Below are 25519 nucleotides of genomic sequence, written 5' to 3'. Positions count from 1 at the left end.
ACTATCCCTACCCACCCCTCAACACCACCCATATCCCCCTAGCTACTATCCCTACACACCCCTCAACACCACCCATATCCCCCTAGCTACTATCCCTACACACCCCTCGAATCCCAACTCTCTACCACCTTCCTATCCCTAGCTATGGCCCTTTAATCACTAAACTTATTAAACATCCTGACTGAGTGAGTGAGTGAGTGAGTGAGTGAGTGAGTGAGTGAGTGAGTGAGTGAGTGAGTGAGTGAGTGAGTGAGTGAGTGAGTGAGTGAGTGAGTGAGTGACTGTCCTGACTTTTCCATCTTATGACCCCGGCGGGGCTTCTTAATCAGCACCGTGGTAAAGAAATTAATTAATAAATCAGGTTGCTGAGATAGCAAAAATAGTTTTTTAATCAGACATGGTACATAAACTTACTTTGCACCCATGATGGCTGGATGAAGATCCTATGCTGCTGAAACTGCAATTATTCTAGCAATCTTTAACACCATGTAAAGAAATATTTTGCCACCTCAGCACTCTGGTTTCCTTTTTTGATTTTCGTTTGAATACTCTAGTAAACCAGTGGTTTAAAACCTCAAACCTACGCACCCGAAGAAACAAACAACGATTTTGGCGAGACAGGCGCAGTATCAAAAACCCATTCACATTCCTATCCTCATAGTTTGATGGAGACTATATATATTTTTCTTTTCCGAAGGGCTTAGACATTAGAATTGCGGAGATGAGGTCACTCGAGGTGGCCTTGAGTAAAGCGCCTCCAATCTGTCTGTAACACAGATCCTCCAGTGACCCTGCACTGTGATAGGTCACCTGCTCCTCTGTTACATGGACTCAGGCCAGATGTGTTCATGTGCACGTTCCAGAAATAGAGCAGAATGTATCCTGGCACGATGATGGAAAGTTCTCCGTATCTGTTCTCATCACAGCCGCCTTGTTAATGTGACAAACAGGGCAGGCGGCGCGGGGGTGGCGCCATGTGCCCATTCCTCCAGAGTGACCCACAGGTAGGCTGGGCGTCATGTTGTGACTCAGTGCTCAGTGACTTCATCTGTTAGACTCTGTGGAACCTGCCATTGCATTAGTTGTGTTGCGTTAGTTTCGGTGGGATTGTTGGTTGTAGCATTGTTGTCTTCAAGTGAGTTAGACCTTCTTCCCCTCTCAGTGTCACATGACTGGAGGATAGTCCTCCTGTGGTTACCTACCCTAGGAAGGACAGTCCGCTGGCAGCCGCCGGCCGCTCTCCTGACTTTCCCTGCATCAGCTCCATCTCTCTGAGAGTCTGGGCAGAGTAAAGGCCGATGGGCGAGTTGTACTGCCCCCACTGGCTGGGTGGAGAAACAACTGCAGCCGGAGTGGGCGAGGCGGGGGGTTTGACCGGGGTCAGGAGAGGGGTCGGGAGAGGGGTCGGGAGAGGGGTCGGTAGAGGGGTTGGGAGAGGGGTCGGGAGAGGGGTTGGGAGAGGGGTCGGAGGGGCTGGCGGCTCAAGGTCCTTTTTAGGGGCTTGGAAGAGATACTTTGTGGACGGTCTTCTAGCCAGGCGGATTCCACAGGACACTGGCTGCTCCATTTCAACCTCTTCTTCAACAACTTTAGGCCCAATCTCCTCTTTTACCCCCTCCTTAAAAAGGAGGAGAAGAGGTCAGATAGATAGATAGATAGATAGATAGATAGATAGATAGATAGATAGATAGATAGATAGATAGATAGATAGATAGATAGATAGATAGATAAATGATAGATACATAGATAGATGATAGCTAGATAGATAGCTAGATAGATAGCTAGATAGATAGATAGATAGATAGATAGATAGATAGATAGATAGATAGATAGATACTGTAGATATATAGATGATATATAGATAGATAGATAGATAGATAGATAGATAGATAGATAGATAGATAGATAGATAGATAGATAGGTTGTTTTTCTTCATTTCTTCATCCACTGGTTGGTGTTTCTGTCTTGTTGACCCTAGACCCCCAGGCTGCTCCAAAATTCCTGCAGTTGCACTGTGAATATTTTACACTAGAGGGCAGCAGGACACAGACAGTCAGTGGCCCAATAGTGCTTTTTGCTGTCAATGATATCATTCATACAAACACAGGACAATACACAAGTTCATATACACCAGAAACACAGCCTACAGACATACATCTTACATAAAACACATAGCCTACAAACATACATCGTATATATAACACATAGCCTACAGACATAGGCTACATCTTACATAAGACACACAGACATACATCTTATATTTGTGTGGATAGATTGTACCTTTTGTGTTGATCTGTTTATATTTGTTGAGGTGGCATGTGGGTGCATTTACAGTACTTGCAAATGCAAATCCCATGTGTGTTCATACCTTCTGGTGGGGGATGACTGGCAGTGGCGAGTCCATTCTTGCAGTTGTTGTGAGAACTGATGTCGGACGTCTTGACCTAATGACCGGAATTTACATTTAAATTCAAATTCAATTGCCATAGGCCACCAATGGATTTCCTCCCTCCAAACACCCAATATGTTTAAATTGATTTGTCCCTTAAAGCAATATTGCCCATGACTGCCCTAAAACAAAGATTGCGTATCATCTATTTAAGCAGGTGGAGAAGACATGTATATTGAGTGTGTCCATGTGTGTACTGTACACTACAGGCTGTTTACTTCTGCATGGAGAGTGTCAGTTTGCTGCTGGCAGACTTGATCTTGTTCTGGGCTTCCATGTGCGTCATCCCGTCGGTGCTGACCCCGTCGATGGCTGAGATGATGTCACCCTGGGCCAGGCTGCCACCCGCCGCCTTGCTGCCTGGAGTTATCTATGGAGAGGTCGACAGAGCAGGTCACACTACAACCACCCACACAAATTCCTTGGGACACACACACATACACACACACACACACACACACGCACACACACACATGCAAATCTGATTGTGTGTGTGTGTGTGTGTGTGTGTGTGTGTGTGCGTGCGTGCGTGCGTGCGTGCGTGCGTGCGTGCGTGCGTGCGTGCGTGCGTGCGCGCGCGCTGACATACGTACACCAATATGAAAGTCCAAACAGCTGAGGAAAATGGCTGATACACATTATATGAAGGTCTGTACAGCTGCTCAACAATAAGCTACAATAAGCAATGTGGACATAACTTAAACCTTTATTTTAACTTAAATATTTCTAATAGCCAGCAGGGGCAACTCCACTCAAAAAGAAGTCCGATTGTGTGTGGAAGTCAATGGGAAAATGACCCCACGTCTCACTTGATTTACTTTCCCAATGAGTTTTATGGTCTCAATTGCGTTTCAAGTCCTCTTCAATACAGCATGATGTTCACTTTGTAAATGATGGTCCTATGCAAGCTGCTTCTGCTTCGAAATAACCAAGATGGCGACGGCAAAAAGGCCAAACTCAAGGCTTCAAAACGTCTATACGTACAACCTGATTCCCCCGGCTGAAATAAGAAACTACTGTATGCATATGAGGAAAAATCAAAGTACTTTTCTGCGCAGGCTCGCTATCCGCCCACCCTGCAGCTCGCCGAGCTAGCACTGCAGCTTGCATACGCAGCTCAGCCGCTGTGCCAACACAGTCTCACAGAAAATTGTATAATACCAACGATATGGACCAATGTTGCTATTTTACAATTTCGGCTCGAAAATTGTAAAATAGTAACGTTCTGAGATTTTAGGGTTAGGATTAGAGTAGGGGGAGGGGTTAGAAACAGAAAATCTCCGTAAAACACGCCCAAACCACGCCCACCGCTGTAGACGCATACGTTCCCATTTTACAATTTCTTAGCCGACATTGTAAAATACCAACGTTTGTCCACAAACGTTGGTATTTTACAATTTTTTTGGAGATCGGGTTGGCTGTGCGGGCTCAACTGCTCTTATGACATCCCTGATGATGTCTTCGCAACTTCGCATCACTGATGATATCACAATTGCTCTTATGACATCACTGAAGCACTGATGACATCACTTCCAGTTGAGTGACATCACTTCCCGGGACGGGACAAAAATTGCAGAGCCCACGGGACAAAAATTGCAGAGCCCACATGCTCCCTTTTAGTTATGATGATGATGATGATTCACTGTTTCAGCATCATTTCAGCTCAGCAGACGCATGACTTCTTCTGGGATAGCCTGTAGTGTAGCACCTGATTCCACACTGTTACTTATTCAGTATGGGTACCAACTCAATGAATAAGCCTGATGTCCCAAGCCACAAAGGTAAAGAGAAAAGCTGACGAAGCGAAATAAATACATCCTTCAGCCCCACACAAAAACGGCTGGAGGACATCTCTGTGTTAGGCCACACATGAATGGCTGGAGGGCATCTCTGTGTTAGGCTGACCAGCGGAGTGGAACCACACTTTCTCCTACACTCTAATCAACCTTGACAGCAAAATTGGGCTGTCTGGCAGAAATACAGATTCAATTAATTCACCATCGCATTTAAGGGTAATAAAACGCCCCTAATAAGCTGACACAAACTGTTTTAGTGAGGGAAGAAGTCTGGGAGCTCAGTTCCAGAGCCACTGAGTGTCAAGTCAAAGAAGAATGTCACCTAATGATCATGTCTGGAGGTGTATCTTGTGTCGGATCAGCCTGTGTACATGGACTAGAGCAGGGGTTCCCAAACTGGGGTACGCGTACCCGTGGAGGTACATTTTGTAATGTTATATTCTCCAAAAGGTGGGTTATCATTCATTCATTGCATCATATGTGATAGTTTTCTCTGGCAGTTAGCAAAATGTTGTAGTCGAGTATAGGGGGTACTTTGATTCAGAAATCAGGGAAAGGGGGTACTGAAGCCAAAAAAGTTTGAGAACCACTGATCTAGAGAGAATACATCTTTTCAGACTTCAGACATAACCATTTTTAAAATGCTTTTATTGTGGAGGTAGCAGGTGCCCTTATCTGTTTTCGTTTTACTTGACTCAACCTGTTCAATGAAGATTCAATTGAATCATACATTTGACAGTAAAATACAAAACCAAAGAGAAGTTGTACATTGTAAGCAGCTCAAGTGCCAGTGTGGTCCTCTGTCAACAGGCATGCGTTGACCTAAGCTCAATATACAGCCTATTACCACTTTTACAAAGCCACATAGAGACTTTTGTGGTTAAACTGGACAGAGCCAAGTTTTTAGGGACCTCAGTATTGCGAGAGGCTTGCTGTACGCATATATTGGGTTTAGGCTTACAGGCAACTCGTTAAAGAGTTAAAAATAAGCAGCGCTGTTGATGCCTGCCGCTTTGCTGTGTTTGACCCCGCTGGGTACCCCCCCCCCCCACCTCCCAAGCACCTGCTGCTGACATTCACACAAGACTTCCCTGACTCTCTCTCTCTCTCTCTCTCTCTCTCTCTTTCAATAACCCCCCTCTATTTACCTTAACAAGTCAATCCTCTGCTTTATCTGCTTCACGTGTGTTCTTATTCCTTTGATTACTTCTGTATATCTACCGCGTATTAATTTGCGCGTGCGTGCGTGTGTGCGTGTGTGTGTGTGTTTGTGTATGTGTGTGTGTGTGTGTGTGTGTGTGTGTGTGTGTGTGTATGTGTGTGTGTGTGTGTGTGTGTGTGTGTGTGTGTGTGTGTGTGTGTGTGTGTGTGTGTGTGTGTTTGTATACACTGTAGCTATCTTAGTGAGGACCAATTTGAGTCTTATACCTGGGAAGTGAGTACATTTGAGGAAAGTGAGGACAGCTGTTTGAGGGTTAAGAGCTGGTTTTAAGGGTTAGGTTAGATTGGGGTTTAGGCATTTATTGGTGATGGTTAAGGTTGGGGTTAGCGGCTAACCTGTCAAGGAATGTCCTCAATAAGATAGCTATACTGGCTTGTGTGTGTGTGTGTGTGTGTGTGTGTGTGTGTGTGCACGCGCGCGCGCGTGTGTGTGTGTGTGTGTGTGTGTGCGTGTGCACCACATGCACACATGCATCCACGCGTGTATGCACGCACGCGTGTGTGTGCGTATGTGTGTGTTTGTGCGCACGTGCATGTGTGTGTGTGTGTGTGTGTGTGTGTGTGTGTGTGTGTGTGTGTGCGTGCACATCCGAAGCTGGTGTTTACAAAGATTGAGCAGAGAGCAGAGTTGTGTGAAGTGTAAAACAGAGATGTTCTCAGGCAGAGAAAATATGAACCAATAAATCCAGCACACCTTTTTCTCTACCATATGTCACCCACTTTAAACATGAAAATGTCAAGCATGCTATTCAATCGAGTTCATGTAAAACACATATTTGGCCATTTTTAGGTCAAATCCATAGGGGGGAAACATTTAGCTTATACAGAAATACTTTATTTTCCAACCATACAGTACAAGAGCTTGCCTAACATATTAGCCAATCAGAAGCCAGAAAGAAGCATATCATTAGAGTGGAAGTTAAATTGTTAAATTAATTTTATGACCATTATTGTGTTGGGCAGGACTCTGCTAAAAGAGAAGCGAGATCTCCAGAGATGAACAAGTTTGGCATCATAACACTCAAAGTCAGCAGCATCCGCATTGGACAGGTAAGTTTGATGTGTCTTCGTCACATTATGATGACCAGTGTCAGAGTGTTGTATAACATGAAGTGAGGAAGTCACTGTCTTGCCCAGTAACGCATTACTCAGTAACGCGTTATTAATATATTACTTTTCCCAGTAACGAGTAGTGTAAGGGATTACAATTTCCAAAACAGTAATTATACATGTATTACACAGTAAGTAATACAAGTAGCTCGAGTTACTGCATTACTTTCTGTGTATAGGTTTAGCTACAGTATGCAAGACTACTGTTGTGCCAGAATGCCATTTTTGGTCCTATAGGTAGGCAGTTAAATAAAAAAAGTATGTAGTTTGGCTGATTGTTGACTCCTCCTGTAAGGTTAATAAAGTGGATTCAGTTCTAAAAGGAACTGGCTAAACAGGTTGTACATCACAGGTTGTACGTCACTTTTCGGAAGGGGGGTAGCAAACGTAATATAGTAATATAATGATTAATGTAACTACCGGTAAGTAATACGTAAAGTAACATCATATTTTTTTTAAGGATTAATAAGTAATGTATTACACTTCCTGAGTAACTTGGCCAACACTGGTCTTGCCTCATCAGCTTCCCTCTTTCTTTTCTTAGTTCCTGGCAAAAGTAGGCTGAAATCCAAACCGTTGGGGCGTTGCGTCAAACTGTCATGTCAGCCTAGATCGTCACGTCAAACTGTCATGTCAGCCTAGATCGTCACGTCAAGCCGACGCACTGTTTCGTGTGTCAGAGGCTCAGAGCCCATCGCCACCGCAGGATCAACACAAAGCCAGCAATACAATGTCTACTGGACATGGATCAAGGATCCTGATCCTGGTTAGCAAAGCCTGGGATCACAGGTCAATATGTTTGGAGCCATGGACCTCACCAAAATAACCTGATTACCAACAGGTCATCACACACACACACACACACACACACACACACACACACACACACACACACACACACACACACACACACACACACACACACACACACACACACACGCACGCACTCAGGTGAGCAGACCAGAGACTCTCTCATCCATTGCTTCCTCATCCCTCACTCTACTCCTCCTTTTCTCTTTGATCTCATTGGGCCTAATCCATCTATCTATCCGTCCAGCTGTCTGTCCATACATACACACACACACACACACACACACACACACACACACACACACACACACACACACACACACACACACACACACACATACATCTATACATACATACATCCATACATACATACTCGCATCCATCTATCAACCATCCATCATGATGACACACTGTCACTGCCCATAGGAGTGGCTCCAAAAGCTGCAACTGAAACGGACCACAATGAGAGGAATAATGCTTAAAGGTAACACAAGCTTCCTCTCCTCCTCTCTTTTCCTCTCCTCTCCTGCTCTCCTCTCCTTTCTTCTCCTCTCCCCCTCTCTGCTCTGCTCTCCTCTCCTCTCCTCTGCTCTCCTCTCCTCTCCTCTCCTCTCCTCTCCTCTCCTCTCCTCTCCTCTCCTCTCCTCTCCTCTCCTCTCCTCTCATCTCCTCTCCTCTCCTCTTCCCTTCTCCTCTCCCCTCCTCTCCCCCTCTCCTCTCCTCTCCTCTTCTTTCCTCTCCTCTCCTCTCCTTTTCTCTCCTCTCCTCCTCTCATCTCCTTTCATCTCCTCTCCTCTCCTCTCATCTTCTTTCCTCTCCTCTCCTCCTCTCATCTCCTCTCCTCTCCCCTTCTCTCCTTTCATCTCCTCTCCTCCTCTCCTCTCCTCCTCTCATCTCCGCTCCCCTCCTCTGCTTTCATCTCCTCTCCTCCTCTCATCTCCTCTCCTCCTCTCCTCTCCTCTCCTCCTCTCATCTCCTCTCCCCTCCTCTGCTTTCATCTACTCCTCTCCTCTCATCTTCTTTCCTCTCCTCTCCTCTCCTCTCCTCCTCTCATCTCCTCTCCTCTCCTCTCCTCCTCTCTCCTCCCCTCCTTTCCCCCTCTCCTCTCCTGCCCCGGGCCGTTCCCACCCCTCTCTCCAGCCACCTCTCTGCCAATGCTATTTAAAGGAAACGCCGTAAATACATCAGCAGACCTCAGTCCTGCCAGAGAGGGAGAGAGACTGGGTTGCAGTCTAGTGGTGCTCTATTGCAGAAGTGGAAAGTAACTATAGTGAAAACTGGTTATTCTACACTGGGAACTGTATCTGAGTGGGTATCTGAGTATTTTACACACAGTACATTTTGCTCATACTTATTTTTAAGCAATTACCCTTACTTCCATTAGCTGAGCTTATTTTGCTGTGGTCAAAAGAACGACCCTCCTAGGTGGATAATGACCCGTAAAACTATTTGCAAGGTCCATAGCAAAGTAGGTGACCCGTTCATAGTTTTGTTTTTTGTTTTTTGGGATGGGAGGTGTGGGGTGTGGGGGGCAGTAGGAGACATTAGTGAGTACTTTTTGATGTTTTTCTTATAAGAAAAATCTATTTGAGCAGTTTTCTAGGAAAGCCAACTGGTGCAGTAGGAAAACTATTTCAGGGGGCTGTCCACCACTGATGAATTCTATAAAGCTCCCTATCGTCACCACGCATCGCAACATTACATCATCGCTGCTCAGCCATCGCACATACATAGTCACATCTGCACATACATGTTATACACACACACGCACAAACATGCCATCATGTGTGTACCGTACATGCACCCCTTCCATCGTGTGTGTACCGTACATGCACCCCTTCCTGGTCAAGCCATCTCAAATTCAAGCAGCAGCAATTGACAAAGCAGTTCGTTGAAAGAGAGGCATGACATCACTGTGCATTGGGTGTGTTGGTTCATATGATGTGTCAGTTATTCTGTCAGAATACATATCCGTTTGACATCGTTTATGTGCTACTTTGTCATAGGTCATCATCATGTGACATTGTCAGTGCATTATTTTGTCATCCTGCATTTCATTGTGTCATTGTTTGTGTATTACATTTTGTCATAATAAATGGTGGCCTTACCCTGGAGAAGGTGAGGGGCATGTTGAAGTCCTTTCCTCCCTGTAGTCTGAATCCCCATGGCGCGGGGCCGTTCAGACTCACCGTGTATGTGCTCATCTTTCGGCTACTGAACCCCGGTAAACGTTGACCCTCCTCCTGCTACTCCCTGGCTGTGTGTGTCTGCTTCTTCCTGCTCTGGCCTCCCCCCTGCTATCCTTGTCTCCCGGGCGCTGGTGGTTTCCGTGGCACTTTCAACCCCGTCGGTCCTGGCTGTTTCTAACCTCGTCTCCCTGTCTGCTCCCAGCTCTCAGGACAAGCACCCGGGGGTGGTGGTTGGTTGGTGGAGGGGTGGGTGGGTGGGTCAGGTACCTCTGTAATGCACACGGGCACAAACACACATACACATAACACACACACGCACACGCGCGCGCGCGCACACACACACACACACACACACACACACACACACACACACACACACACGCACACACACACAGAGGGCAGAGCCAAGCTGAGAGATCGCAGACAACCAGAAAACTGTCTCTCCCCACTAGAAACTCCCAACAACCTGAACACCCAGGCTGTGAAAGCCTCACAAGTTCTTACCCTGAGGAAAGAACAAACCCCTCCAATACGAGTCAAGTGTCAAGTGTGGAAAAGTGCTAAGAAGCTGCTAATAAAGAGCAGAAGTGTTATTTGCCTGCAGGGCACTGAGGGTGAGGGACAGACAGCCTAAGAATAGCAGAGAGGCGAGCGGACACTCAGGGGCCCCGTGGCCCTTATAAGGCCTGTAACGCGAAGCCCCAGAATGCCTTGCTGCAGATTCACATCGCCAATATAGACCCCTCTTACTGCAACACATTCTCTCTCTCTCTCTCTCTCTCAAACACACACACACACACACACACAAACACTGCCTCACACTCACTGCTGTTGGTTCATGCTCCTGGCAGCCTATATCAATCCCTCTGACTCTACGTCATTCCCAATTCTTTCGCCACTTCATCTCTCTCTCCCTCCCTCCATCCCTCTCTCTCCCTTCCTTTCTCTCTCTGTCTGTCTGTGTCTCTCTCTCGTTCATTGTGCTCGGGAAGGAAACAACAATTAGAATGAAAGGTATGGTGTATTTGTAAAATAGCCTACTTAAAGCAAGACAGCTATGGCCTGTTTGATGTTAGTTTTCTTGGTTGCATCAATTTGAAAGTTGGACCAAAGCATTTCATATACCGTAATTCAAATACAATTAGCCTAATTCAAAGGCCTCAAGTTGGAAGTACAATCTGGGCTGTCCTTTTCTCTCAACACTTCAATAAGGTCTTGGGAATGTGATGTCAAGTTTCTGAGACCCACACGCTGTCGCCATTTTAGTTGCTGTCACACAGTGTCTGTTCTGGTGTTTTATTTGCATTTGCTTCCTTTTATTGGAGGGTGGGGTGGCAGAGTTGTGTGAAAGGCTGCAATAATGGGTCTTGCGGTGGAGAGGGGGTGGAGCTTGAACACAGGGCAAAATGCCAACTGGTTAGCGTCCTCTTGTAGCCAATATTATGAATGAGTTACTTACCGTTGTAAATCAACCAAATCAGTGAATTGCGCAATCATTTGCATTGCACTCTGGGATTGTTTCCTGAGCCCGATAGTAGATCTTGTCTTTCACCAAGCCTGAGGTCAGTCAGGGGTCTTGGGCTTAAAAGGGTTGGTGACCACTGCTTCATGCTCTGTATAGGCAGGGTTGACTGTGATGCTGTTGACACTGAACTTGCTGTTGTTTGTGAATCAACAGAGGCATTGATAGTTGGCATATAATGCTTGAAACTGACTTTTGAACGCTGCGCGGCGGCGCGTCCGTCTGGCCCTGTGAATAGGCTATACAGTACATCCCTCAGCCCCATCACTGAATAATTCAGCCCCACCTTAGCCCTACCAAGACAAAAATCTCTGGAGCCGCCACTGTGATAGAGAAAGTGAGAGAGGGGGAGAGAGAGAGGGACAGCATGACGACCCTATGGATCAATCTCTCTCTCTCCCACCCACACTCACACAGCAACAGCAGTGCCTACACCCACCTCTAGAGGGGGCCATAGCTCTGTAGGGACGCCTATTCAGGTCAAGAGACATTATTCTCAGTCAAATTAGTCTCTGACATGCTGGGATATGATCTCTACACTAATACCATTCTGCTCTCTGACATCAAGATACTCCAGCTGTCAGCTGCAGAGGTCATGGATCACTGCCAGAGGTCAGAGCAAGGACATTGACCTGATGACTTATTGGGAATGGACTAAAACGCATAAGTCAGTCGGAGCTGCAGTCCTCTGTTGAGCCACTAGGGGATGGATGATGGAGTTGACGGTGGGTTTGTGTCATGGTGGGGAGAGTGTAATCCACTGGAGGACAGAATCATCTAGAATCGCGATAACCGTAATGAATTACAGGACAATGCAATGAAGATCTAGTTCAAGCATAATTCAGGCCTGAAAAAAGTGATGGAGACAGCGACGAGCCACACAGGATTTCACATTTTTATTTAGAAAAATAAATAAAAACACAAATAAAACATTTTGGACATCATCCATAACAAAATCAACATGAAACCATCACTTCATTAGAACAGAATTTCAATTTAAATAATGTTTTATATATATTTTCATAATGCATATATATATATATATATATATATATATATATATATATATATATATATATATATATATATACCGTATATAATATAATGTTTTCATCATATGCAATTTTGTAGCCTACATTAAATATTGTGTGACAAGTGGGCAACATTGGGAATGTATCAACCTTTGTTGCCTCTTCTACTAAGACTTTAATGAGATTATAATTATAATTATAATTTTACCAACATAAATTACAACATAATGTAATTTACAACATTAGAAGGATTACCGTAATACAATCATAGGTCAATGATGCAGCAATTGGAAAAATCTCAAAGGGAACCGCAATGTAGAATGAAAAAAGAAGCTTCGGAGAGTGTTGTTCAAGTGAATTGTGACAAGTGGAAGTGGTTTTGTTCGTCTTTGGGTATGCATGTGACTGTGTGTGGTTTGGTGTGAACCGATAACTACCAACAGTCAACAGTAGATTAAGTTATCAATCTGCCACCCGTATATAAAGATCATTTTACAGCAATGTATGGCATCAAAAGGGCAAGTACAGTACTGAGGACATTTCTTGACACGCTATGCACACGCACGCACACGCATACACGCACACACACATGCACGCACGCACGCACACACACACACACACACACACACACACACACACACACACACACACACAGCTTATCAATGTGGTGCTGTGTGTTTAGTGTAGTGTGCGGGACTTATATAGCCTACCATACCAAACACTCAGCGATACCCTTTGGACTAATCAAATTAACCTGTGATCGCCTGCACACGCAATAGACACACACTGATTTGCGCCGCACACATGCATGCATGCGCGCAAGCACACACACACACACACACACACACACACACACACACACGCACAGAGTTGGGTGAGAGGTGACAGAGGTGCTACTGTATTTCAATGATTTTTCCATTGACATAGAGCCAGAGGGGGCAGGTTGTGTCCGCTCCTGTGTGTGTGTGTGTGTGTGTGTGTGTGTGTGTGTGTGTGTGTGTGTGTGTGTGTGTGTGTGTATGTATGTGTGTGTGTGTGTGTGTGTGTGTGTGTGTGTGTGTGTGTGCATATCTGTGTCATATTCTGACTGCCTGGAAGCAGGCAGCAGGGCTAAGCTCTGCCATTGGTGCCGACCATTTCAGTCGGCAGCGGAAGAAAATCCCTTTCCGCTCCCTGCAAGCTCTGCCATTGGCTTCAACAGGCTCTGACCAACCGGCTCCGACCATTTATGGATTTCCTTTCCGCTCCCTGCGTGTCGATCTATGGTCGCCTCCGGCGCTGTGAAACAACAACACTAGCTCGTTGCTACATGCCGAAAATGGCAAGTTTTGATGAAGATTTGGATTGTGCAATAAAGCAGGCCTGCTTGGTGCTTTCGGTGGATGGTTGTAAAGATAACAGAGCCTTTTCCCCCCCGCTAGACCAGAGTGAGAGTAAGAGCAGGCAGACCCTCTCCTGCACGGGTACAGCGGAGATAGTCTGGCAAGCGAGACTACCAGGTTTACAAGTAAAACATCTTATCTTAATATTGTATTCATATTCACACATCCTCAAATATAGTCGAAAAGAGCAAAACGTTTCGTAGACCAGTCGACTTTTCACATTGTATGTTTTCTAAGGCTCATTTTTTGTTCCTCTGCCATCCGCTCCAACGTAAACCATCTAGCTGTCACGTAAGGACATGTAAGACTCACATACAGCATGTGACGACCCTCACTGCTGCTGCTGTGTGTCTTGTCTCTCCTGTAGCCTGCAGAAGGGATGGGTTAGGCTGATTGGGTGCACATGGGCCCTATGCACTCATTGACCTTAAGAAGACCTTCAGACCAATCGGTTTCTCTCCCTCCTCACCACACCTTTTGTTCTGTTCTTTTGTCTAGTCTAGGGCTGAACACATTGAAAACACCTGAAAGGACTAGCGCCTTCTAGAGGCTGACTGATGCGTCACCCCACCAGGCTCCTGCAAAGCAAGGCCAGGAGAGTGGGAGGGTTGTCACAGTATGTATGCAAATATGCACGCATGTATGTAAACACAGTACACACTAAACATTTGCGCTCGCACGCTCAAAAACTGTACAAAAAGACAAAAAGAGCATGCTCTGCTTTTGAGATGCCATCAATAGCAAATAGGGGGCATGGTGGCACAGTGGTAGTGCTGTCGCCTCACAGCAAGAAGGTCCTGGGTTCGACTCCCGCCTGGGACACTGTGGGCGCTCAGGGTGTCTCCCCATCCCCATGTCCTCAGTGCCTACGGCCCAGGTGGGGTTGTCAAAAAGGGCCTTTCTGTGTGGAGTTTGCGTGTTCTCCCCATGCTCCCCTGGGGTTTCCTCCAGATAGGAAAACATGCAAAAGAAATAAATAGGGGAAAATAACCGCATGCTGGTACAGAAAAGTCCCATACGCACGGACACTCCAGAGTTATTTCCACTGTTTTTACTGGGGGATCGGGGCTCACTCTCTTATGGGTTATGCCCACTGACACCAAACTCAATCCAAAAACCTGTCCGTTTTACTGCTGTCTTGCTTGTCACTAAGTGCGCCCGACTGCTATAACATGACTTAAAACCTGTTATGAATCAGTGGGGTCTTTTCTAATATTCGGGCTAAAAACCGAAGCTCAGACCACGTACGTGTCTTGTTTATTTACAAAATTTACATCCGTGCCCATTGTTTTAAATAGCGAGTTAGCCCCCAGTTCCGGGTCTCGTGCTGCCCCCCTTGCTCCCGTGACACACACACACACACACACACACACACACACACACACACACACACACACACACACACACACACACACACACACACACACACAAACACACACACACAGTTTACACATTGTCGTTGCTTTTTCGTCCTTCTATGCATGGTAATGGTGTCTCCAGTCTGGCTATCTCCAGGGGCTCCTTGGCGACGGAGCTACAAGTTTTGATTATTTTGAGGTTGGCGGGTTGGTTGCCATGGAAACCTTGGGGACTTTGCAAGATGCTGGGGCTGGATATGGAGGTGACGATGATGGAGGACGTCTCCCTGCACGCAGCCTTCGACCGTGACTCCTCCATCACATTATCCAACTATGGAGAGAGGGAGAGAGAGAGAGAGAGAGAGAGAGGGGGAGACAGAGAGACAGACAGAGAGAGAGGGGGGGAGAGAGAGAGAGAGAGAGAGAGGTAGAGAGAGACAGACAGAGAGGGGGGGTGGAGACAGAGAGAGACAGACAGACAGACAGAGAGAGAGAGAGGCAGAGGGAGAGAGACAGAGTATTGAGAGATCAGGTATGGTAACTTTGACTCAACAGTGTCTCAAGAGGTGAGTAGGTGGCTGTATGCAATGTGGGTTTATCAACTGTGGCTCTAAGCTGGGTCAATAAGCCTCCACTCCACTTAACCTGCCAGCAGAAGTCAGGCGTGAAACAGGCAGAGCTGATCAAAGGCTTCGATTGGTGGGATTGATGAATGGCTTAACCACAGTGCAGTTGATGGGGTCAGACTATCACCCGGGGTGCTGTGATCAATTAGCCCCACTAGATCTGTCCTGGCTCCACACACACAACTGGCAGAGGGAAAGCATACTCCAGCAGCACTTCTTGAGCAGACCCCCCTCCCCCTTCACCTTCCCCTCCCCAATAGCCGTCCCTGTGTGGCATGCAGCCTCTCCTCTCTCTCCCCAGACTTCACTGGCTGATTAACAAACTCTGCTCACCTGTTGGCTGCTCCATTCTGAGCACCTGTGTGCTCCTCCACTCTGGAGCTCTCCATGGTACTGAACCTGTGTTGGGGCATTTTGGCCACTAATTAGGCACACATTTTTGCCCATTTAGTCATCCCTAATTGCCTAATTCAAGAATCCGGCTCCGTTAGGTCACAGGTGCTCTTTACACTTCCTGAAAGTTTCAGCCCGATCACATAAAATGGCATCACTCACTCACACACACACGCACGCACGCACGCACGCACGCACGCACGCACGCACGCACACACACACACACACACACACACACACACACACACACACACACACACACACACACACACACACACACACACACACACACTTCTCATTCTTATTATAGGACAGGAGATAGGATGGCTTTGTTGATTTGGACAAATTAAATTATTTATAGGCACCATATAATTGTGGTGTTATACTTGGTGAATTAAGAAATGGATGACCTGGTATTTTAAACACTTATATTATTGGGTAAGAGATTTATTTTTGAATTGAAGGGAAAAGAACAATTCTCATTCCCTGGTTTTCTTCCTACTCACTGCACAGGATGGCAAAGACGGCTGATTGAATTAAATTCAGAAATGGTGAAGTCTATCAGAGAAACCCATATGAGGTGGTGGCATCGGATAACCCTCTCATGTTTACCTGATATAAGACCAACCACTGAAATGGATAAAGAGGGTTTCTACTTCTACTAGCACATCTACTGCACAGAGCAAGAGAGATGATTGGTGGACTCTTACAGTGGCAGGCAGATGGTTGGTTGGCTGGAGGCTGATGTCCGACATGGAGATGTCTTCAGGCTCCGTCAGAGTCTGAACAGATCAAGAACACATACAAACAGCCATTTAGTGTGACTTAAGTTATATCCAGAAAACAGTATATTATACAACAGTTAGTTCCGGCTGGGCAATTTGATTGGACAAGAGGGATCCTACCAGTGCCAATATTTCATGATAATGCACTGGCGCTTCACTGTGTGTAGATCATTCCGCTTCACAGCTGCCCTAATCAACAAAATGCTTCACAGCTGTAGAGTAGACAGTAGTAAAGTAGACAGCCTGCAGTTAATTAGGCTGATTAGGCAAAGCAGAAAGCTGAGGGAACTATTTTTGTTGGCGGAGGAATAAATAGAGAAATCATATATTTTCTCAGCTTTTTGTCATTTTTTTAATCAGCTTTGTTTAATAGAACTGTTGTATAAAAGCAATATCACACTCGAGGTCGTGCGGTTGTTGGCTAATATTGGCACTGCTGTGATTATCTTCGGCACTCGGCCTTCGGCCTCGTGCCTACGACCGAATCACAGCAGTGCCAATATTAGCCAACAACCGCACTCCCTCTTGTGTGATATTGCTTAATTTTACTGTTTGGGCTGAATCTCTTATCCAGACCGACTTACAGTGACCAAGTAAATAAGTAAGTGAGCACATGTGTGGTACCGCAGAATTTAAAAGAAATATGAAATGTGACGTGCCAAATCCGACTTGAAAGTGAATGTTTGTGAGAGTACAATAGGTAAGTAATGATACATAAAAGTGAAAGTTTAAATCCTCTGGATCAAAGCAGATGGCGGCCGACGACTCCTAGAGAATCAGCCGCCTACGTCTGTCCCGGCCAACAAGTGGAACACGGGGTCATGTCATGCAAGCTGCGGGTTAGGTCTGAAACTCCCAGATTACTGGATTAGTCTCTGGACCCTCTATAATGAGTCCTCAGTCTGCATGGCGCTATGCTTATACGTAAGTGCGTTTTACTTGCGTGAGCGAATTAAGTACACTGGATGATTACAGAGAGACGGAAATGTTCTATATATTGGGCATCCCACGTAGAAAGACCTGTGGTTGTCTGTTTCCTGTGGCCTGACAGAACAGCTGTGCTTTGTCAGATGGCGATGCTGAAACACTTAGAAGGTCCCAAACAAACAACGTTCATACAGACACACACACATATATATATATATATATATATACACACACACACACACACACACACACACACACACACACACACACACACACACACACACACACACACACACAGTGTACAGTATATACATACACACACATCATCATTTCTATGTTTTGCAGCAGTTCCATGTTTCCATTGTTATATCATTGAAATCACACACAAAAAGGTATAATTTGATGTGTAAGTGAGTGAACTCTACTGACCATGAAATTCCAATAGAAAGCATAAAAATGGAAAGATGGGAATAATCTACCAAATTCTCTTCGCTCTATCACTTCTCTGTTCATTTTCAGGAATGCGTTATCTGCTCATCTAAAAACGATTTGTTCTTGCTTCTAACTGTATTGATTATTGTAAATTGTACTGAGAGGGTGTGTGAATGTGTATGGTTTGTATCTCTTCATGTTTATGTGTACCTGTAAATCTCTTTTGTTGTACTATTGATGCATTCTTGTTCCTGTAGGTCCCCCTCTAAAACGAGATGATCCATCTCAAGGGGTTTTCCTTCAATAAAGTTCAATATAAAAATGGTGGTAATTGTTTGGAATGGAGTTGCTAACAAGGTACAACACAGAATTGGGTGAAAATGTATACTTCATGGAGCTTTTATAAACAGTCAAACCAGACCGGGTCAGTTTGACCCGGGGGGACAACAGGAGGAACTATTTTGAATAAAACACCCAACATTCAATGAAATTAGTTCAAATGAATTTTATTTGTGAAGGGCATAGTATCGAACCACCCATGTGATTTTCGGGCAATTTGATGCAAGAAAACCAAATTGGTAATGTTGTATAAAATTAAAGTTCAAGTTAAATTGATTGGCATTTAATAATCAATAAGCTATAATTGCATACGCATAATTAGTGGTATGAGTTATTAGTCATAAATGCATATTTGGACAGGCAGACACATCAAGGAGCAGATTTCTCCCCTTTGCTCAGAAAACACAGCATGACAATGACCCTGAGACAGGAACACTTTGCTGATAAACACAGGCAGCCCTGCTCAGTCTGACTGCACATGTATGTGCTTCAACGCACACACTTCCAAGTTCACCCCTCCCCTCTCTGTTTCTCTCTGTCTTCCTCTCTGCCTATAAAACCATATGTCAAATGTGAGATTTTCACTGCATTCCATAAATCCTCATGTAATCTATACATCCTGTATATTGAGATGATTGCAGTCCTTCTCTAATGACGTTTAGAGGAGTATGTTAATGGTTTAAATATACTTTCATAAGACACTTTATTTTAAATGTCTGGTCACCGGTCTTATCATTTTGGCTTGAGACACTGTCTGATCATCCGGATGAGGAATGGTGTTATTGGTACAAATACCATTTATACAACAGGTAATGACTAGGGTAATGACTAGGGTCTTGCTTGTCATATTGTTGAGTGTTACCAGCAAAAATTGTATTTTCCCCCTTAAAAGACCTTAACCCTACATAACTTATGGTATATCAGTTTGATACTACTTATTATAATAATAATAATGATGATGATTATAATAATAATCATAATCATAATAATAGTAATAATAATAATATAGCACCTTTCATATAACATAAAATGCAGCTCGAAGTGCTTTACAGTAAAACCCAAGTAAAAAAAACAACAACAACAACAATGCAGGTAAAACAGTAAAAAAAAAAAAAAGTGATATTAAAAAAATTATAAAAACAGTAGAAAAAGCATAAAAGGGATATTAAACAGACATAGTAAAAAACAACACAAACAAAACATGATAAAAAGAGAAGAATTTAATGAATTAAAAGCAAGGGTATAAAAATAAGTCATCTATAGTTGGTGCTTCTCATATGTGAATGGGCAGTCTATGCCAAGCCGTTGGTGCATAAAAGCAGAATGCTTCACCATACTTTTTGTAGTTGACTTTCAGTATGTTAAGCAGGCCAGCACCAGAAGACCTGAGGGAGCGGCCTGGAATGTATTCAGACAAGCAATCAGATATATAGCTATATAGCTAAACCCTCAACTTATTATGTTGTATGGTAGACAAACTATTCCACAATAATGAAAACTGGGTTTAGGAATGGTTGTGGTTACTGTAAGACTCTCGCCTCTAGAGACCCATGTAGCCTAGCTGACCTGGGATCTGTTCTCACTGGAAAGCTGTTTCTCCTCTGCTCTAAGCTCCTCCGAATTTTCCTTCTGTCAGTGAAAGTAAGAGGAGATGCCTGCCCACCCTGCTTTTTGACCAAAAAGAGCTACTACTCATAGTTAAGTGCAGCTATTTAACGAGACAAATCAACATGTCAAGTGATGCCGTTGCACCCTACCCTACCGTACAATCAGTGATATTTACAGATCCGAGAAGCAACATGAGCTGGCAAGATTACACGCTAAGGATTCCTGCTCATAAACCTGACACACACAGCTCCAAACAACATGACCCCATGCTATTATGTGCCATAGAGACCGTTCACAAACATGACGAGCAGCAACTTTAACAGGACTCCAAAGCATCATGACCTCAGTGCTCTGAGCTGGGAGAGGATTTGGATTGGCTCTGACAAAATGACAAAACAGAAGAGAAGCCTCCCATCAAAAACACCACAAAACAATATAATGCTTAAAACTGAATTAACTGAGACTCAAACTCTAACGGACATCAGGGGCCGGTTTCACAACGATATTTTAGACTGGTCTGTAGTAGACCGAGACAAATGACAACCAAGAGGAGAACACAGCTAAGATTAGACCAATAAGTCTCTAGTGATTTTGGTATGCTAATGTTGAGCCAGGAGCTAGCTAGCTAATGATTTTATGATAGCCTATGAGGAAGCTAACATCTTTGATGTCGGATTAACACTGTTTATTGTCACTGCATTTCTTTCTCCCATATCTTTTTTTACACTCTTGACTGAATTTTCCAAGTAAAATGTTCATAATAACTATTGGATTCTTCCAAAAGTTAGATTGCACGTCAGTCAGTTGCACAGTCGGCCATGTTTTCTTCTTTGAAGAGTGTCTTAATTTACATAGTCCTGCTTAAGATAGTCATGAACTAAACTGCTTTGTGCGATGGAGGAGTTTAGACGTCTCACTGTTTGTTATATCTAAGCCATAGAGAGCTCCAGGGATGACGTATTTTTGTAGGCTGAATGCGGAAGTCCCGAACTTCCTGGCTCTTCACTGTTTCTGTCTATGGGATTTTTGAATGGGTTTTTGGCGCGATGCTTCAAATAATGTCTGTGGGCAACGCAAGTTTAATCAAACGCGAACCAAGGTTCAGCGGGATAATCTTCACACATGAGGACCACTTTCATGAGTTTTGAAGCATAATTGCAAGCCCTAGAGGTAAAAAGCTCGTGCTAAACTAATCCAGAACTACACACAGTGTCGCATAGGCGTCCACGCATTGATTGCGAGAGAAAGAATTTCCGCGTTCACTCGTGATGACGTATAATATCCGCGTCGATATTGTAGTCTCATTTAGCCGTTTGCTAGCTAGCCACCCTTTTAACGGTACATAAAAGCATGTGTGAAGATGATGTTACTAAACACTGGTTCGCGTTTGATTAAGCCAGCATTGCCCAGAGAGATTATTAGAAACATCTAAAACCCATTCAAAACTCCCATAGGCGAAAACTGTGAAGAACCAGGGCTGTTAGCATCGATGATTTCCGGACTCGTTCCTGGACCTCTCTATGGTCCAAAGTCTACAGTATCTTTGTGAAACCGGCCCCAAGTATCTGACTTTTTTGTATTTTTTGTACTTTCTGATTGTGTTAACCCTCAGTTTTATATGTCCTAACATAAGGCAGAAGAAGTGTGTTGACCCAAAACATCCCTCCATACTCACAGTGACCTGTGTGAGGCGGCAAATGGATGGGTCAGTGGGGTTGTGGGCGGCGGCTCTCTCAAACACCCCTGAGTCGCGACCCCTGACCTTTGCCCTCTGGCTGGCATGACGCACCTGTTTGACATCACTGGACAACTGACGATTCCCAGGCGCCCGAGACGAGAGGTCCGCCTCCATGTCAGAAAGACCCGCCTGACATGCACACACACACACACACACGCACGCACACACAGACACACACACACACACGTGCGCACGCGCACACACACACACACACACACACACACGACACACGCACACACGCACGCACACACACACACACACACACACACACACACACACGCGCGCGCGCGCGCGCACACACACACACACGCACACACACACGCACGCACACACGCACAAAATCAGGCACTCGCATGATTCTAAGCAATTTCAACAAGACAATTTAAGACAGAGATATACCCTGTTAGACATGAGGCACACTCACTGATTCGCTGTCAGACAGGGAGGAGAGGCGGGGCTTGACGTGGCGGCTGCTCTCCGATGATTGGCTGGTGAGGGTCGATCGACGGGTGGACTGGAAGCTGCTGCTGCGGAAACGGTCTCTACCCGTCATGCACAGCAACACCCCGAGATAGGGAATATACCTGCTGATGGCTGACCTGAGAGAGACAGACAGATGCAGAGAGAGAGAGAGAGAGAGAGAGAGAGAGAGAGAGAGAGAGAGAGAGAGAGAGAAAGCAGTGTTGTATAAGAATTCCATCTTGTTATGATACCATTTTATAATGCCATTAAGTAGTAAATCACATGAAAGTACTGTGTGTAGGGGTGAGTTTGATTTACCTGTATTTGGGATGCGTTATAGCATAGATGATGGGGTTGTGGATAGCAGAAGCTTTGGCAATCACAGCGGGAACAGAGTTCATATACGGAGTCAGCATGTCCGCATACCTGGGAGAGAGAGAGACAGAGGGAATGCAGAGAGAGAGAGAGAGGAATGAGAGAAGGAAATTAGACCCATTTGTGCTATAATGGCAGAAGTGGATGTGTGTCTATAGAGTGGAGAGTTATAGTTAAAATACACCGATCTCATCAGCTGCAACTCATCAGCGTCTCATCGCCTCTAATTGATACCCTGTAGATTTGCCTTATTTGCCCAAATGACACTACCAGTCAAAGGTTTGAACACAACATCATCTTGATCTAAGGCTTAATCCTAAATGCTTGAAATGTGTTTCTTAGACAAATATAAGATAGTTGATTTGTTTAACACTTGTTTGGTCACTGCATGATTCCATTTGTTTTATTTCACAGTTTTGATGTCTTTACTATCTTTCTAAAATGTGGAAAATAGTAAGAATTAAGAACAATGTGATGTGTGTGTCCCAACCTTTCAGTCAGTCAGTCAGTCAGTGAGTCAGTCAGTGAGTGAGTGAGTGAGTGAGTGAGTGAGTGAGTGAGTCAGTGAGTCAGTCAATGAGTGAGTGAGTGAGTCAGTCAGTCAGTTCTAGCTCATCTAGGGCAGCTCTACCGGGTCCGGCAAGATCAGTCCAAGGAGGAAACCTTCCAAACAAATAACCACCTCAATTTTCATTTCTTATGGAGATGTTTGGAAATTTCTCGTCTTTAGGAGTTGTTGGCAAATATACGCACACACATGCACATGCACATGCACGTGCACGTGCACGTACACACACACACACACACACACACACACACACACACACACACACACACACACACACACACACACACACACACACCTACCCGGCGAACGCAGTGAGGGCCACACAGGAGTAAGGGGCCCAGGAGATGACGTAGAGCAGGATGACGATGAGAGCGATCTTGGCCATCTTCCATTCACTCCTCATCTTATGGTACTTCTTCACTGAGTCTCTGTTCCTCTCACAGTGCATCTTGGTGATCGCCCTGCGACACACACAACACACACACGCACACACACAACACACGCAAACACACGCACGTGCACACAAGCACACACACACACAACACACACAAACACACGCACGTGCACACATGCACATGCACACACACACACACATAACACACACACGCAAGCACACGCATGCACGCGCGCGCGCGCGCACACACACACACACACACACACACACGCACACACACACGCACACACACACACACGCGCGCGCACACACACAGACATCACCCACATTGTTTCTTGCAGGATCAGTATTCAGGTTGAGTGAGACATCAGTGGAAGCAGGAAATCGATAGAGAATACCCACAGACATGGCATTAATCAACGACACATCAATATCAATATCAACACACACACACACGCTCATCACAGCACTGTCGCAGACACCCATGTCTTCACCCATGCCATGTCATACTGTACATGTGTGGGTGTGTACTGCTGATAAAGCCTTATACAGTGTATCTTCTTCTTCTATATACAGTCAATGGTGTGTACCAACCGGGTGGTGTGTCGGATGGCTCTGAAGATGCGGCAGTAGCAGAAGATTATGATGGAGAGGGGGATGAAGAAGACGAAGGTGAAGAGCAGCATGGTGTAGGAGCGGACGGCCGGGGTGAACGTCATGTAGTCCCAGGAGCAGGACGTTAACAGGCCTTCTGGCACATAGGCACCTGTGGAAACACACACACACACACACACACACACACACACACACACACACACACACACACACACACACACACACACACACACACACACACACACACACACACACACACAAACACACAGCCTCAGTTACACTTGTTGTCTCCGATGCCATTTATATTTTGACAAAACTTGGAGGCATGACACATTTTAGCAAAAAAAAATCACTGATTGACCTTAGAGTTCTCAGTTTCAGCCCGGGTCTGACAGGGCCCGAAAAAGCACATTGGGGAGCACTGGGTTCGGGCCAACACTTTATGCTATTTGGCTGTGCAAAGAAAAGAAAACGAAAAAAGTATGTGTGGCTATTTGATGCATGAGGCTAATTTGCATTTTTACATGTGAGCAGTGAGCACTCAGCGCTGTCCGTGGTGCTGATCGCTAATTGTCAATGCTATTTCTGGAGCTATTTATGTTATTCATCCAACATCTCCCATTTGCTGTAACTATATGGCAAATAAACACAGCTAGTTTGTGGCGTTCCTGCTTGCTCACTCCTTCTCCCCACCCCTCCCTCTCTCTCTCTCTCTTGTGCTATGTGATTTGAGCCGATGCCTATGGATTTTGCACAGCCTTTTCTCTTTTCTGGCAATAACCAACTCGCCAGGCCTGCTATTTTGACCCGACATGTCTGGTATTAAAGGTCAAAAATTAAAAAATTAATATGTTACGTACATGTTAAAGCTAAGTGGAATATTGTTCCACCACCACCACTAGTGCCTGCATCATGGTGGGGGGCGGCATGTTTACTTGTGTACATAAGGCTCTTCTGGATTTAGATAAATTAGAATATTCCATCTGCTAGGTCAGGCTAGGTCAGGCTTATATATCACTACAGGACCCAAGTGCAAAAGCCATCAGAGAATACTGTTAGAGCAACTTCCTGTGTTGCTGTGTGAACTCACACCAGGACAGCATGTTATGCACTGCACACTCGAGGCTCTAGTGCCTTCAATAGGAAGCTGTGGGACAGCGCTCTTCTCCTCACGCTCACACGCAGATATGCTCAAAGTTACAGTGAAGCATCCACACCAAACTGCCCGTGCGCCCACGCCATTTTCTAAATATCACAATAAAAATTCAGTGCTGTTTCATCAGGGTTACCTTGGTGACAGACTTACATAAACACCTTCCCTCCCTCTGCTCTAGACACGGAAGGAAGCCATAAGTCACTTTTATCACGTTTCTACTACCCTGCTCTGGC

At 45.1% G+C, this 25519-nt stretch overlaps 2 protein-coding genes across 3 annotated transcripts in view; both read right to left on the bottom strand.

Annotated features, from left to right (window-relative positions):
- ldb3b (LIM domain binding 3b) overlaps positions 1 to 9770 on the bottom strand; it is an 18173-nt gene extending 8403 nt beyond the window's left edge. For both annotated transcript variants that reach the window (XM_083634835.1, XM_083634836.1), the window contains exons 1-3: positions 9495 to 9770; positions 2668 to 2819; positions 2369 to 2444 (exon numbers count right to left, since the gene is read on the bottom strand). In XM_083634835.1, coding sequence (XP_083490961.1) covers positions 2369 to 2444; positions 2668 to 2819; positions 9495 to 9590 — 324 coding nt within the window. In that variant the 5' untranslated portion in view covers positions 9591 to 9770. The remainder of the gene's footprint in view (positions 1 to 2368; positions 2445 to 2667; positions 2820 to 9494) is intronic.
- A 5186-nt stretch (positions 9771 to 14956) lies between these two features.
- Positions 14957 to 25519, bottom strand: part of LOC310775671 (melanopsin-A-like) — a gene marked incomplete at both ends in the record, with an annotated part of 38593 nt that continues 28030 nt past the window's right edge. The window contains 7 exons of the mRNA XM_083635820.1: positions 14957 to 15199; positions 16598 to 16669; positions 21654 to 21845; positions 22141 to 22315; positions 22497 to 22604; positions 23421 to 23582; positions 24110 to 24281. Of these exons, the coding sequence (XP_083491946.1) occupies positions 14957 to 15199; positions 16598 to 16669; positions 21654 to 21845; positions 22141 to 22315; positions 22497 to 22604; positions 23421 to 23582; positions 24110 to 24281 (1124 nt within the window). The remainder of the gene's footprint in view (positions 15200 to 16597; positions 16670 to 21653; positions 21846 to 22140; positions 22316 to 22496; positions 22605 to 23420; positions 23583 to 24109; positions 24282 to 25519) is intronic.

This window comes from Poromitra crassiceps (assembly GCF_964638095.1).
Source record: "Poromitra crassiceps genome assembly, chromosome: 4".
NCBI classification, from domain to species: domain Eukaryota; kingdom Metazoa; phylum Chordata; class Actinopteri; order Beryciformes; family Melamphaidae; genus Poromitra; species Poromitra crassiceps.
The sequence above is the reverse complement of the archived record's forward strand: the minus strand, read 5'-3'. Positions and strand labels throughout refer to the sequence as shown.